Source organism: Geotrypetes seraphini, chromosome 3 (genome assembly GCF_902459505.1).
Source record: "Geotrypetes seraphini chromosome 3, aGeoSer1.1, whole genome shotgun sequence".
NCBI classification, from domain to species: domain Eukaryota; kingdom Metazoa; phylum Chordata; class Amphibia; order Gymnophiona; family Dermophiidae; genus Geotrypetes; species Geotrypetes seraphini.
Window position 1 is genome coordinate 175,874,847 of NC_047086.1, and position 15,971 is coordinate 175,890,817.

General features: G+C 40.7%; 1 protein-coding gene across 1 annotated transcript in view; it reads left to right on the top strand.

Moving 5' to 3' along the window:
- LOC117358168 (dynein light chain Tctex-type 1) overlaps window positions 1-12,876 on the top strand; it is a 41,706-nt gene extending 28,830 nt beyond the window's left edge. The window contains exons 3-5 of the mRNA XM_033939765.1: window positions 3,105-3,228; window positions 4,492-4,569; window positions 12,420-12,876. Coding sequence (XP_033795656.1) covers window positions 3,105-3,228; window positions 4,492-4,569; window positions 12,420-12,490 — 273 coding nt within the window. The 3' untranslated portion in view covers window positions 12,491-12,876. The remainder of the gene's footprint in view (window positions 1-3,104; window positions 3,229-4,491; window positions 4,570-12,419) is intronic.
- Window positions 12,877-15,971: the final 3,095 nt, after the last annotated feature.

Genomic DNA, 15,971 nt, shown 5'->3' on the forward strand with positions numbered 1-15,971 from the left:
TTTTCTTTTGCAACTTTCGCAGTTTGTTATTATGGCAGGTTGTTTTCTGTATTATTGCATTTTGAGATTTGTTATGGGAAAGAAGTTTTTTACATGCTATGCCTATTGCTGGTTACGTGTGCTTGGGCAAGGAGCTATACTGATGAGACAGGAGGAGTGCCAGCCAATAGGACCACCTGTTAATCAGTTTCTCTATCTCCGCCTGCTGGTAGATGTGAGCTATCCCATTGGTCTCTGGATTCATCTGCTGCGTCTAAGGGAAAGAAAATTAACAGGTAAGAACATAATTTTTCCTTATTATACTGTTGCCCAATTCTTCAGCTTTCAAAATCTCTGAGAATATTTTTCATCTGTCTGCTCATTTTGTTCCGGGAGACGGTAGTATAACCCTACCTTTATATTCCTCCTCTTCACACATGGAATTTCTATCCATATGGATTCCACATTGCTTGCTATATGCAGAATGTTTATTTTATTTGATTCAATTCCCTCTTTAACATATAGTGCAACCCCCACCTCCAATTTGATCTACTTTATCCTTGTGATATAATTTATACCCAAGTAATACAGTGTCCCATTGATTGTCCTCCTTCCACCAGGTCCCTGAGATGCCTATTATATCTACTGCATCATTCAGTGCTCTATACTCTTAATTCTCCTATTGTATTTTATTTTTTAGGCTTCTAGCATTTGTATACAGATACTTCAAATTGTGTTTTTTCCTTTCAACTATAGGCTGCTGAGAAGACAGGGAAAATTTGAATCATTTATTCTGCCTTCCTCTTAAACCCTCCTGGCTTTCTTTCACCATTATTGAAACCTCTCTACTGGGACTCCCTAAATATCCTGTTTCAATAATATCCTTCAAGGATACCTCACACTGAACCATCTGCTACTGGGTGACTGACAGCAGTTTAAAAGCTGCTCTATCTCTTTTTTTTTTTTTTTTTTAAACATTAGCATCAGCAGCCTGGTTCCAATCCAGTTAAGGTGGAGTCCATCCTTTTGAAACAAGTTCCCCCTTTCCCAGAAGGTTGGCCAGTTCCTAACAAATCTAAATCCCTGCACCATCATTTCAACCACGCATTGAGACTTCAGAGCTCTGCCTGCCTCTTGGGTCCTGCGCTGGAACAGGGAGCATTTCTGAAAATGCTACCCTGGAGGATCTGGATTTCAGCTTTCTACCTTAATTTGGCTTCCAGAACCTCCCTCCCACATTTTCCTATGTCATTGGTATCTACATGTACCAAGACAGCTGGCTCCTCCCCAGCACTATATAAAATCCTATCTAAGTGATGCGTGAGGTCTGCCACCTTTGCCCCAGGCAGACAATTTACTAGGCGATCCTCATGCCCACTAGTCATCCAGCTGTCTATATGCCTAATGATTGAATTGCCAACCACAACAGGTGTCCTAACCCTTCCCTCCTGGGCAGAAGCCCCTGGAGACATATCCTCAGTGTGAGAGGATATTGCATCCCCTGGTGGGCAGGTCCTTGCTACAGTATTATTTCCTACTTCACCAGGGTAATGCTCTCCTTCTAGGAGATCTCTCTCCTCCAAGGTAGCACAGGAGCTACCAGATTGGAGGTGGGGCTTCGCTACAACATCCCTGTAGGTCTCTATGTACTTCTCTGTTTCCCTCAGTTCCTCCAAGTCTGCTACTCTAGCCTCAAGGGAACATTCTCGTTTTCTGAGAGCTAGGAACTCTTTGAAGCGAGCACACACATGTAACTTCTCGTCAACCGGGAGAAAATCATACATCTGGCACTTAGTACAAAAAACTGGATAGCACCCCTCTTGCTGCTGGACTACTGTCTGCATCTTATTATTAGAAACTGACTGATTAATTTTATAGTAGAATAGAGTCTGATAAATTATTTTTATTTTTTTTACAATAGGTCTAATAACTGCCCTTTCCCAAGCAGCTGGAAATAAACCTACTTGAAGACTGGAGTTCATTATATCCACTATTTGTGGAAATAGTCTGAAGTTTCTGAGTTTAAAAAAATGAGATGAGACTGGATCTAAAGCAGAAGAGATTAAATGAATTGATGATAGGAATTTAACAAAATCTTGTTCTTTTAAAAGATTAAACTGTGACCAGGATCCTTGTAAACTAAGGGCTCCTTTTACGAAGATGCGCTAGCGTTTTTAGCACACACAACGGATTAGCACATGCTATAGCGTGCGCTAGCTGAAAAACTACCGCCTGCTCAAGAGGAGGCGGTAGCGGCTAACGCGTACGGCATTTTAGCACGCGCTATTCCGCGCATTAAGGCCCTAACACACCTTCGTAAAAGGAGCCCTAAATGAATTTTCTACATTTCTTGAATTCAGTTTATCAGATGTTGAAATGGGTAAAGTGTGGAAAGAGGGTTGTAAACATTTGATTCTCTCAGGGGATGGAACAACTTACCTGGTTGGGAAAAAGTTACCTGGAAGACAAACTCAGCACGATCGTACAGCCACAGGAATAGTCCTGGAACATGGGCATTGCCCAGAAGATCTTTTATAATAGGATTGGCTAAAAGATGCACAGAAGTATGGTTTTCCGTTTTATGTATAAATCATTTTGTTTTGAGCAGCACATTGTAAAAAGAACAACAATATCAACATATATGTAGTCGTTTTTTTTCTTTTTAATATCACTATTAAATGAAAACATTCTAACCTTTAAATATTTTGGAAGCTTTTAGAAGTAGCAATAATAATAATAATAATAGTTTATATACCGCAATACCGTGAAGTTCTATGCGGTTTACAAAGATTAAGCGAAGGTACAAGTTGATTGAGCTTGAGAGAGGTGGAAGAAAGTGATTAGTAGGACAAGAAAACCATTGTTTAGGAGAAAGGGTTGAGAGGGTCAGTTGTTTAGATACTTTAGGAATAGGTGTGTTTTTAGACGCTTCCTAAATTCCTCATAAGTAGTGGATGATAGCAATTGTTCTAGATCTTTACCCCATGTTGCTGCTTGATGAGAGAGAAGGTGTTCATGGTGTTTTTTCAGTTTGCAACCTCTAACTGGGGAGGAAACGAAGTTGGAATGTGAGCTTCTCTTGTGTCTGTTGGTTGATATTAGCACACTTCTTTTGTTTTTTGTAGTCTATAGAAAGTGCAATTGGTGGTAATGCTTACCAACACAACAAGGTGAATCATTGGACTACAACTGTGGTAGAATCAACTCTGAGTCAACTAACAAAACTGGGGAAGCCTTTCAAGTATATTGGTAAGTGTCTCCTAATTTGCCAGATATTTCACTGACTTCTCCAAGTTTCCAAGTATGTTAGATCAACCTTTGGAATTAGTTCACACCACTTCCCTTAAAGTTCCATCAAGCAGTCGCAAGCTGCCTATAATTATGCATTTTGATACTATATATTTTGATCCCTTTTTGAAAAGTGAATCATAAAATGTGCACTTAACTTGGACATTCATACTTTCTTTATAGAATACTAGTTTAATAGGTAAGTCAGCCATAGAATTGGTGTAAATTCTCCCATCTGGCTTGAAAAAAGTGAATAATTTGTGTGTAATAGTGTGCCCCATTCACAATGTGCCCAGGCTCAAATGTATGCCCACCTTCAATCTATGTGTTGTGGCTTTGCTTAATGTCATCAGTACAGAAATGGGGGAGTTGTGACTATCGGCCAGAAGACAGATAAATTTCTAGACCTAGTGGAAGGAACATAACCAGTGGGACACTGTCTTATCGGGGTACAAACTATATTGCAGTGATAGGGTGGATCAAATTGGTGGAGGCTTAGTGTTATATGTTAAGGAGGGCGTTAAATTGAATGTACTGAAAATTGAAAAAGGAGCTGAAACACAATTTGGAATCCCTATGGGTAGAAATTCTGTGTGTAAAGGGGAAAAGGATAGCATCTTTTACGGTAAATAGCTGTGTTTTATGTGTGCAAATAAGTAGTATTATATGTGTGTATATGTAGGATGATTGACTATGGTATAAATGTGTCTATAGAAAATCATCTCAACAAACAGTAACTCTGTATTGTAACACCTTTACAGAAACTCATGTATTGTAATAACATTACAGAAGCTCATGTAAACCGCTCTGAATTGACTCCCAGTTATTAGTAGCTATATAGAAGCTTTCAATAAACATAAACATTCTTTGGATATATGTACTGTTTGCTTCCTGCTGTATTGGATATTTTTATTTCTAATAAAAAATTTTCAAATAAATCAAATATTACTCAGAAAGGAACTCCAGCAGAATAATAGGAAGTATGTTGTATGCTTTTTGGTTTGGTTTTCTCTTAAAGTAAAGTGGGCCCTCAAGATAAAGGGTAATCAAGCTCTAAACATGCCATTCTGATTTGACAATAAGATACTTATAATAGAGGCCAAACAGAAAGAGAGGAAAAAAAAATCAACAATCATTTCTATACATTTCTGTGTGTATATAATAATATATAATACGAAGTGGTAGGGCTAACTTTTTTTTTTATTTATTTCTTTGCATTAACAGTTACATGTGTCATTATGCAAAAGAATGGTGCTGGACTACATACAGCAAGTTCATGCTTCTGGGACAATTCTACTGACGGTATATTATTAGCCTTGCTTAAATCCTTAATAATATATGTATCATTTTAAAAGCTGCATATAAGAATCTTTAGAAATGTGTTTTTGGTTTGTTAAAAGTAACTGTATCGAAGCTTCTATGTGTGCATTGCACTTGCTTCTATCAATGTGAATTTTTTTCTAGCATAATTTTTCTAACTCTATCTGAGAAATTGACATTTATAGTCTTAACACATAGATAAGAGTAGCTCAGATTCTGTTACATAAACATAGGAGTGTATACCATATATACTCAAATATAAGTCGAGACCCCCCATCACCCCCCCCAAAAAAAGGAGGAAAAATGGTTTACTCGAATATAAGATAGTGGCTTAATATTCAAGTGCCATGTCCTGTCAGAATCTGCACCCAGTGTCTCCTTCCCTCACGCCCTCCTCCTGCTAGGCTCTGCACCCATCCCTCTTTCCTCCCTTCCAGGCTCTGTACCCAGCCCCCCCCTCACTCCTTTGTACCCCCTCTGGTGGTCTAGTGGTAGGCTGGGACAGGAGAAATCCCTCCCGTCCCAGCCGACTAACAATTTTTTTAAACCCCCCTCTCCACGTGTACCTTTTTTTTTTATATACAATTTTATAGAATTACCAAGCATAAATATCTTGTACAGAAAAGTACGATCAAGAACCAAATTAACTTAATTTTTCAAAAATTGAAAAACATAGCAAAACATAAAAATGAAAAATATATAAAATAAACTCACTTAATCACACACTAGTCCTCAATAACTTAGATCCAAGATTTAAAGAGTAGAGTTTAAATTAATCAAAATATTTGTCAAAGAAAGCCGTATGTCTACTGCAGTACAGAGAGCTAAACTTTATTAGGCGCAGCTATTCCTTTCTCAAGACGTTTCATTGAGAGGAAACTTATCAAATGAGATGGATCTGTAAAAATATACTTCAAAGAACAGTATCTGACTACACATTTGCACAGGTATCTCAAAAAGAAAATACCCCCTATTTGAGTCAATCCGGGTTTCAAGATTAAGAATTTTCTTCTTCTTTTTTGAGTCTCTCTAGAGACATCAGGAAATATCTGAATATGGTGTCCCAGGAAGTCCCTGGATCTATTTTTGAAGAAAAGTTTTAATATCCAATCCTTGTCTGGAGCCAAAGCCACAGGCATCAAGAGAGTGGCTGAAACAGCCAATTCTCTATCCGATTGTTCCAATATGGCTTTTTTGCCGTTTTTAATCCCTGGTGGTCCAGTGGTGTATGGGACAGGAGAGATCTTTCTGCGTTCCTGCCCTATGCTGAGCCTCTCCCTCCCTGGATGTTTGCTTCCGATTTCGCAGCCAGCTGCGCACCCAACAGGACCGAGCTTTTCATGCTCCCTGCTTGTCCCCGCACTGCTCTCTGGCTGCCGATAGTTTTCGTCAGCCCAGAAACTTTTCCTCTGCTACTTCTTCGTGCCTAAGCGGGGACAGGAAGCAGAGGGAAAGCTTCCAGGCCATGGAAGGCAGCGGGTTTACTTCACTCACACTGCAGGAAACCCAAAGGGAAAGAACAGCTGCAGTGATTGGAGAGGGAGGTAATGGAACCTTGGCCTGCTGCCTGAGCTGCCAAAAGGACTCTGACTACGGGTCTTGCAATGAAGACCGCTTTAGTACTATGTCTGCAGTCATGTGAGGTCCCAAAATTATTGGAGGTGCTCAAGCACCCACAGAGCTGGCACCTATGCTGCTTGGGCCATTTTTGGTGTGAATTTGCTTGTGGTGGCCATCTTGGATTTTAAACAGTCTTATTTTTAAAACCTCCATCTGCCTCAAAACACCTCAATTTTGGCTAAAAATTGACTCCTCAGACTGTTCTACCCTCATATCATGCCAGTTTTGTGCTGGATGGTTGGCTGAGGAATGTCCATGAACATAGAAAATGATGATGATTTTGAGGTTGAAGGCGATAGAATAGAAGTTGTAAAGGATTTCAATTTCCTTGACTCTTTTCGTAAACAAGGAAGCAATTAGCAGGGAAGAAATCCTCCACAGAATAGCACTTGGTTGCTCTTCAATGAAGGCTCTCAACAAAGTATTCAAAGGCAAGGAAATAACACTCCAAACGAAGATCAAACTTGTCAACCCAGTGGTCAGTTATGGATGCGAAAACTGAACACTACGGAAACAAGACAGAAAGAAGATTGACTCATTTGAGCTTTGGTGCTGGAGAAGTATTTTATGTGTGCTGTGGACCACCAGAAGAACTAACAAATTGATTCTGGAAGAGATCAAACCGGCTATGTCACTTGAATCCCAAATGATGAAGTTATGACTATCTTATTTTGGTCACACTGGCAGAAGAGAAAGATCATTGGAGAAGGACATCATGTTTGAGAAGATCGAAGGAATTGGGCGAAGAGGGTGGCCTGCAATTAGATGGATGGACACGTTGAAAACAACCATTGGGATGACGCTGGAGGACATTTCCAGACTAGTACGAAACAGATCTCTTTTTAGATCTGTATTTCATCAGGTTGCTAGAACTCGAGTACGAGTCAATGATACCTAACTATGTTTTCAAATAACATTGAAAATTTTTAAATTTTATAGCAGATAATTTTCCACCATCATGAGAAACACAATTGTCTTACCTTCCAGGTTTTTTTTTTAAACTGTGCTCACATGTGAAGTGAGGTGCCCAGGGTTTGTCTTGATCTCCAACAAGCATGCTGAAGTATGACTTGTAGGCATCGAACATCTTAGCAGATGCTTGTGTGGAGTATTTTTTCCCTCTTGTGTTGATAAATTGGCCGTATGCATAGCAAAATGCATCTGTTGGATGTTTGCAGCCTTTGGATGCCTAATACAGTTGGAACTTAGGCAGTTGGAACTGAACTGAGCTGGTGGGCTTAAGATCTAAGAACATAAGAATGGCGCTGCTGGGTCAGACCAGTGGTCCATCGTGGCCAGCAGTTCGCTCACGCATCGGCCCTTAGGTCAAAGACCAGTTCCCTAACGGAGACCAGCCTTACCTGCGTACGTTCTGGTTCAGCAGGAACTTGTCTAACTTTGTCTTGAATTCCTGGAGGGTGTTTTCCCCTATAACAGCCTCGGGAAAAGCGTTCCAGTTTCCTACCACTCTTTGGGTAAAGAAGAACTTCCTTATGTTTGTACGGAATCTATCCCCTTTTAACTTTAGAGAGTGCCCTCTTGTTCTCTCTACCTTGGAGAGGGTGAACAACCTGTCTTTATCTACTAAGTCTATTCCCTTCATTATCTTAAATGTTTCAATCATGTCCCCTCTCAGTCTCCTATTTTCAAGGGAGAAGAGGCCCAGTTTCTCTAATCTCTCACTGTACGGCAACTCCTCCAGCCCCTTAACCATTTTAGTCGTTCTTCTCTGGACCCTTTCAAGTGGTAATGTGTCCTTGTTCATGTACAGTGACCAGTGCTAGATGCAGTATTCCAGGTGAGGGCGTACCATGGCCCGTACAGCGGCATAATAACCTTCTCAGATCTGCTCGTGATCCCCTTAATCATTCCTAGCATTCTTTTCGCTGCCGCCACGCATTGGCATGGATGGCTTCATTGACTTGTTCACCAGTACTCCAAAGTCTCTTTCCTGGGGGGTCTCTCCAAGTACTACACCGGACATCCTGTATTCGTGTATAAGATTTTTGTTACCAACATGCATCACCTTACATTTATCCACATTAAACCTCATTTGCCATGTTGCAGCCCATTTCTCAAGTGTGCTTATGTCCCATTGCAGGTCTTCGCAATCCTCCTGCGTCTTCACTACTCTGAATAACTTCATATCGTCTGCAAATTTAATCACCTCACTTGTCGTACCAATTTCCAGGTCGTTTATAAATATGTTGCACAGGTCCAAGCACCGAACACTGCAGCACTCCACTTGTGATGCTTTTCCAGTCCGAGTATTGCCCATTTACCCCCACTCTTTGTTTCCTTTCTGCCAGCCATTTTTTAATCCACATGAGTATTTCACCCTTGATTCCATAGCTTGCAATTTTTCAAAGTAGTCGTTCATATGGAACCTTGTCGAATGCCTTCTGAAAATCCAGATATATGATGTACTACTATTTATCCCCCCCCTTCTGCTACTATCCAAACTGATACATAAAATAAAATGATGCAACCTATATATTATACTCAAAGCTAGAGAATGAGGGAAAATTTGTCCCCGTCCCTGCAGACTCTGATCCCATCCACACAAGTCTTGAATAGCTATTTTATATTGAAATCATTTTATTAAAGTATAAAAGGGAACAATATGCTATACAACTGTCATTTTATAAATCAAAAATACAGAAGGATCAACAAAACCCATCCCCCCTCACAATATCCCCTCCACTATCGGGAAAACTGAATACTACATAGAAAATTCATCCTAACAGAATACCTTGGTCACACACACAGAACACAAATGCCAAATACATAACTGACCAAAAATGATAAACATAAATTAAACCAAAATCCCAAGAAGCCACACCTTCCGTATAGTACAACACCAAAGAAATAAAAAGATAAATTTCCTCCTATACTGTACAAAATATAAATATCACACATGCCAGAGTGCTGCCCTAAGCCTGCTGGAAGCTGAAGATGGCACGGGCTAGTAGTGGGCTTTTGGGTCCCCTCCCAAATTTCTGCCCTGGGCCCTACCCATGTCTAACACCAGCACTGGCAGGATAAACATTTCAGTTCTCATATATTTTAATCACAAAATAGAAAATAAAATTATTTTTCTACCATTTCTTGTCTGGTCATTTTATTTTTCAGACAATGTTGGTCCCAGGCTCTGGTTTCTGTTTCCCTCTGCCATCTCTTAACTCGTTCACCAGAGTCTCTTGCTCATTTGACATTTCTTCTCTGTGCTCACTATCCATCTTCCATCTTTCTGCATTTATCTTTCTCTTCTCTGGATTCCCTATACCTCCCCATCCAGCATCTCCCCTATGTCCATCTCCCTATATTTATCATCACTACTCTACGTCCTACATTACTCATCTCCCTTATGTGTTCTTATTCTCTCCCTCATCTAGCACTTTCCCTCTGTGACCATATACCCCCTCCTATGTCTGGCATTACCCCTCTGTCCATATACCTTTCCTATGCAGTATCTCCCTTTGTGTCCCCATCCCTATTCTCTTCTCCATGCCCATTATTTCCCCTCTGTTTCTGATACCTCCCTGTGTCTTTCCCTCTCTCTGCTGTGTTCAGTATTTTATGCCCTATTTCTTCATTCGCTTAATATGGCATCTTCTTTTCCCTTCTCTTCCCTCCAGCAAGCCCCCCTTCCACAGGTGCAGCATCTCTCCTTCTTCCCTCTAGCTCCTTCTTGCAGGTCCTGTAGCTCTCTCTCTTCCCTTTAGTTCTAGCCCTCCCCTCCATAGATAAAGCACCTCTCATTCTCTTACCTTCAGCTCCAGTCCCCTCCCTTCCTGAGCCAATTCCTCCACTTACTTTGCCTTATATTGCTCCCTCTCTTCATCGGAGCCGACAGCTTCCCTCCCTGCCGCTGGCACACACCTTGCCGAGTGAGTCGATCTCTACACAGGCTTGCTTGACGCTGCTCACGGCTGCCTCTGCCGGGCTCCTCATGACACAACTTCTGGTCTTTGCCTAAAAAGGAAGTTGCGTCATAAGAAGGAGCCCGGCACAGTCTGTGTAGAGATCAGATCACTTCAAGGTGTGTGTCGGCGACAGGGAGGGAGAGAAACCGGTTGGAGCAACTGGACCTGCGAGCGAGGGGAGGTGGGCTGGATCCACCGGACCCACAAGTGAGGGGGGGGGAGCTGGAGTCGCCTGACCAGCAATGGGGGGGATGGTGGGATATTGGGGAGCTATGGCGGGTGGGGGTTCTTCGCAGGAACAAAGCTGTTTACTGCTCTGCAGAGTGGCAAAAAGCTTTGTTCCTTCACCAGCGGGGAGCATATATAAATTCTACCCGTTCCTGTGGGTTTATTGTGGTTAGCCACGGTAACGGGTCACCATGTCATTCTCTACTCAAAACACCATTCTAACCTCATCAAATCTGATTTTATTATCTGTATTGACTGCTTTTTCTTATGGAATTGCCTAATTCAAGCTCAAAGGAGGATGGATGTCGAGTACACAATAAATTAAAAAAGAAATGTAAAAAAAAAAAATTGGAAGTTCAGTTTCAAAAAATATAATATACATATAAAACAAATAAAAAATTATAATCTAATGATTTTCATAAAGTTAGAAAACCCTGAAAAATGGTATCTAGAGCAGTGTTCTTCAACCACCGGTCCATGGACCGGTGCCGGTCCACAGAAATTTCCTGCCGGTCCACAGGGCCAGCACATGCATCAGGCCCAAAACAGTGTTCTTCAACAACCGGTCCACGGTGCGATTGATGTGGCATTATCTTTGAGCCAGCTCCCTCTTCCTCACTGATTCAGTGCACAAAGCCACGGGCAGTGGCTCCTACGGGCATCCTGCGCCTGAACCAGAAGCCTTCTTTCTGACGTTGCATTATCAGAGGGAAGGCTTCCAGATGAGGCACGGGACGCGCAAGGAGCTGCTGCCCGCAGCTTTGTGCACTGCATCAATGAGGAAGAGGGAGCTGGCCTGAAGATAATACCGGGGGCAGCATAAAATGGCTAGGCGGGAGCAGACCAGAAGGTAAGGTATAGCATGGAGGGAGGGAGACAACAAAGATAGGGGGGGAATGATTTTATTTTTTAATTTAGTGATTGAATGTCAATTTTGAGAATTTACATCTGCTGTCAGTATGCTTTGTGTAGTTTAATTTTGTGGTTAACCATTGTGTGTTGTTAATAAGATTATATTGTGTATGTGTGAAAAATGAATGGAAAAAAATAGTGTTACAATTAGTACTATTATGGGGGCGGGGTCTGGGGTGGAGATTGGGTATAGATGGGCGGGGACTGGCCCACGACTTAGCCCAGTGTTCTTCAACTGCTGATCCACGGACTGATGCCGGTCCACAGAATAATTTTTTTATTTCTGCCGGTCCATAGGTGTAAAAAGGTTGAGAAACACTGATCTAGAGAACCCAGACTGTTTTACCTGGTTGATTGTATTTGTTTATATTTGGTCATTTTAGTATTGCTATGTTAGCAAAATTTAAGTTTTATGTCAAGCTTTATACCACCCTGGGTGAATCACTTCATAAATCCCAATCAACAAATAAAAGGATTCATTTGGCATTCAAATTGCTGTTCCAGTTATATAAGGGGGGGAAACCTTTAGGGTTGTTAGGTTGAATTCTTTTGACTATTAATGTTGTGAACAAGTTTGTTGTATACCTGGTCTGGGTTAGAAGAAAGAATAGAGCTATCTATGGATGGAAGCTACAAGATTAAACCGAGGAGAGAGGGTTCTGAAATGAGACAGGATAATAGAAGTTGAAAAACACAAGGTTGCTAGATATGAAACCAAGTGCATTAATTGTAGTATTTTATAAAAACAAATTTGGTGAGGAAATTCAACCAAGATGGTATACATAACTAACTATATAAAAATGTACAGTTATAGTGACAGTAGGATCATAGCACTCAAATATCAGCATAATACAAAGTTAGAACAGAAAGGTAAACATGAGAATATTTGAATTAAATCATGGTAATGATGATACTCTTGTCAGTGGACAGAAGGAGAAAGCAAAACATCTAAGGCTGAGATGAGGCCTCCCTCAAATAGAAAGTGAGTAGTGAGACATTTCTATTTCTGTTACAATGAAATAAATGTTAAACAGGATATTTGTGAGGTAGGTGCGCCTCTTGCCTTCAGATATAAATGTCTTCTGTTGTATATGGAGTAGTGCTTTCCCTATTTTATAGTAAAACTTCTCATTTTCTCTTTTTCAGGAAGTTGCACTGTGAGATGGGAGAACAAGACCATGTACTGTATAGTCAGTGCCTTTGGACTTGCAATATAATTTCATTTGAATTGCTGTAACATATTTATTGAGTTTTCAGTTTCATTATTTCAGCTGCATATTTTCTACAAATGTGAATGTAACCATCACCTTTCTTTTCAAGTGATTTGTTTCCTACATTCATGAATTTGAACACTGTGAAGCCAGGTCACATTAGCAGTCCATTTCATCTCATCATAAGTCACCACATACTGCTGTTGCCAAGTTACTCTGTCTTAACACACTGAAACTGACGCAAATTTTTCCTCTAAGGTGCTAAATCTGAATTCTGCTGCAATGTAGACTTTTCTTTAGCTTTAATCACGGTAATGATGGAAAATAACAGATGCCTAATTATACACACTTTTTACCTTGACTAGTAATCTAATAAATTCTACAAATACTAAGCTGCAGTGGACTTTTTACTAAGAAAAAATTATGAATAAGAAGACACAACTATCAACTTAGGTACCAGCATGTGTCACTGTTAGCTAGTCAGGTGCTTTCAGTACACAGCACATTGTATTCCTAGGTATATAAAAGTAACTATCAGTTCCCCCCCCCCCCCAAACAAAAAAAAAAAACCCAAAACATCATCATAGCAAGGATTGGTAGAATTCCTTTGCTTATAGATTAATGTAATTAATGTCTTTGCCCACATCTTAGGGTTAAAGTGAGAAAGTAAAATCAGATTCATATTTTACTAGTGCATTCTGGATTTGTACAGGCTATATTTGAGTACTTTATTTGGCTGGTGGTGGCTTTATATCCAGATATTTAATGCAGGCCATATCTGTGCACTGGCATCGCATAGCCAGCATATGTGGTTGGCTGACACACATGCAGTTAAGTGCGACATTCAACACTTAATCACATAAAACACAGTCTTATCTTTATGCAGTTAAGCACTGAATATTGGCACTTAATTGCATAAGTGCCAAGTCCATGCCTTGATCACCCATAAAATAGCCAGTTTCAGCTTAGGCACTAGCCAGGCATAGTAGGTGGCACTATCCACTGCTGTTAAATATGGCCTGTTAGCCCCTGCCAACTGATTTAAATGCCGTTAAAAAGGCATACAGGGACTCAATATAAATACCAGTCAGAAAAGGAATTATGTTGATGAATGAGAGACTGACTGTAATAGTATTAAATACCAGTGGGGAGAGAGCAAATGACTCCTAAAAACGCTCAGAAAAGTGAAACTCTGAAAGGGAGGTGGATACCTCCCCTTGAGGCAAGAGTTTACCGTCCAATCATTGCATTTGCTTTGTAGAACATCACTTTCTGACCACTGGTAAAAACTAGTATTGTTTAAATAAACTCTGTTAGATTGACTAAAAAGTTCAAAACAATTATGCACAACTCTTGCTTGGAACGATGATACCATTCACTTATCTGTACCAACTTTAAAGTTTGTAGTTGTAAGGGCTCTTGGGGGTCTCAACACGGCCCCGTTTCGAAAATTCTGCTTCAGGAGACCCAATGCTACAATGCTACACACTGTTAAACGTATCTGTCCAAGAGGTGATCTGAAATTACAACAAATAATTCATAAATACCACACACACCGCAAAACCTTCTATATAATGCGGTGTGGGGAACTGCACTACTTAATGACAAAATAGGAGAGAGAAGAAAGCACTGCAATAACTCACATACCGTTTGTAAAACTTCAAAACTATTACAGTCAGTCTCTCATTCATCAACTGATTTAAATGGCCAGGTTCTTGGGTAGGCTGTATCTGAGCCTCTGAAGGAAGCATCCTTGATGGATCTCGCACTCTCAACAATTTTTCTAGTGACTCTTACCTCATCGAGAAGGGTCTTGGAGTTGCAGGCTCTTTGCTTGCACAAAGCCTTTCCTCAAATTTACTGAAGCTGAAGTTTCTCTCTACACCATTCCATCTTTTTTGCTGAAGGTTGTTTCGGTATTCCATGTCAATCGGGAAGTCAGATTGTCAGCGTTCTAATCCACCGGTCCAAGACAAAAGAATGAATTTTGAAAAAGTTGGATGTTAAGAGTTTCTCTAATAGCCTGAACTCGTTAGTGACATTTAGATATCTGACCATTTTTTTCGTGCTTACGGGTAGATGCTGTGTGCCTGCTTCCAAGACCATGATTTCCAGATGGACCCATAGAGCCGTTTCATCAGCATATTTTGTTTGTGGGAAACAGTCTCTTGTTTTTGTAAAGGCGCATTCAACTAAAACATGGCTTCTATGCAGTTTACTATGTTTCCTTTGTTAGTGTTAGGGCTTTTGGGGTGGTAGACAGATGAGTATAGTAGGATTTGAGGGCTCACCATGACCTATAAGGGTCATGGTGAGATGTTTATGTGGCACCCTTTTTGTGAAGTTCACAGAAGTGCCCTGTAAGGTGCCTCACTACTGTGTTGCCATGTCTGGGTGTCCAGTCCATCACTTTGCTGATCCCTCTCACGTCCAAATGGTCTTGTTCTAGGCATTTTTGACTTGGGACAATTTTTTGGATGAGAATGGGGTATAAAGATAGACAGTGGTCTGGATAATCAAATGGCTGTACATAGAAGTAGACAATTCTCCCAAAAAAATATTTTGGATGTATTTTTCGAGGATGGACTTTGGATGTTTTCAACTTTGGGTGACTAGCGTCTTAGGTCCAAAACAGATTTTTATTTTTATGCTGCTTGTATTCTGTATTTCCAAATATCAGTATACAGTCAAACCTTGGTTTGCGAGCATAATTCATTCCAGAAGCATGCTTGTAATCCAAAGCACTCGTATATCAAAGCAAATTTTCCTATAGGAAATAACAGAAACTCAAGACGATTCGTTCCACAACCCAAAAACTTTAATACAAAATACTTTATGTACTCGTATTGCAAGACTTCGCTCGTTTAGAACAGTCACTACACTTCCGCAGCGTCAGAGAGAGAAGAACCATCGGCTCAGTTGTGATGACATGACGCGTGTATACTGTATGCGCTCGTATTGCAAGACCTCGCTTGTTTAGAACAGTCACTACACTTCCACAGCGTCAGAGAGAGAAGAACTATCGGCTCAGTTGTGATGACGTGACATGTGTATACTGTATGCGCTTGTATTGCAAGACCTCGCTTGTTTAGAACAGTCACTACACTTCCACAGCGTCAGAGAGAGAAGAACTATCGGCTCAGTTGTGATGACGTGACACGTGAATATTGTATGCGCTTGTATTGCAAGACTTCGCTCGTTTAGAACAGTCACTACACTCTTGCAGCATCGGAGAGAGAAGAACCATTGGCTCAGTTGTGATGATGTGACATGTGTATACTATATGCACTCGTATTGCAAGACCTCGCTGTTTAGAACAGTCACTACACTTCCACAGCATCAGAGAAAGAAGAACCATCGGCTCAGTTGTGATGACGTGACGTGTGTATACTGTATGCGCTCATATTGCAAGACCTCGCTTGTTTAGAACAGTCACTACACTTTCACAGCATCAGAGAGAGAAGAACTATCGGCTCAGTTGTAATGA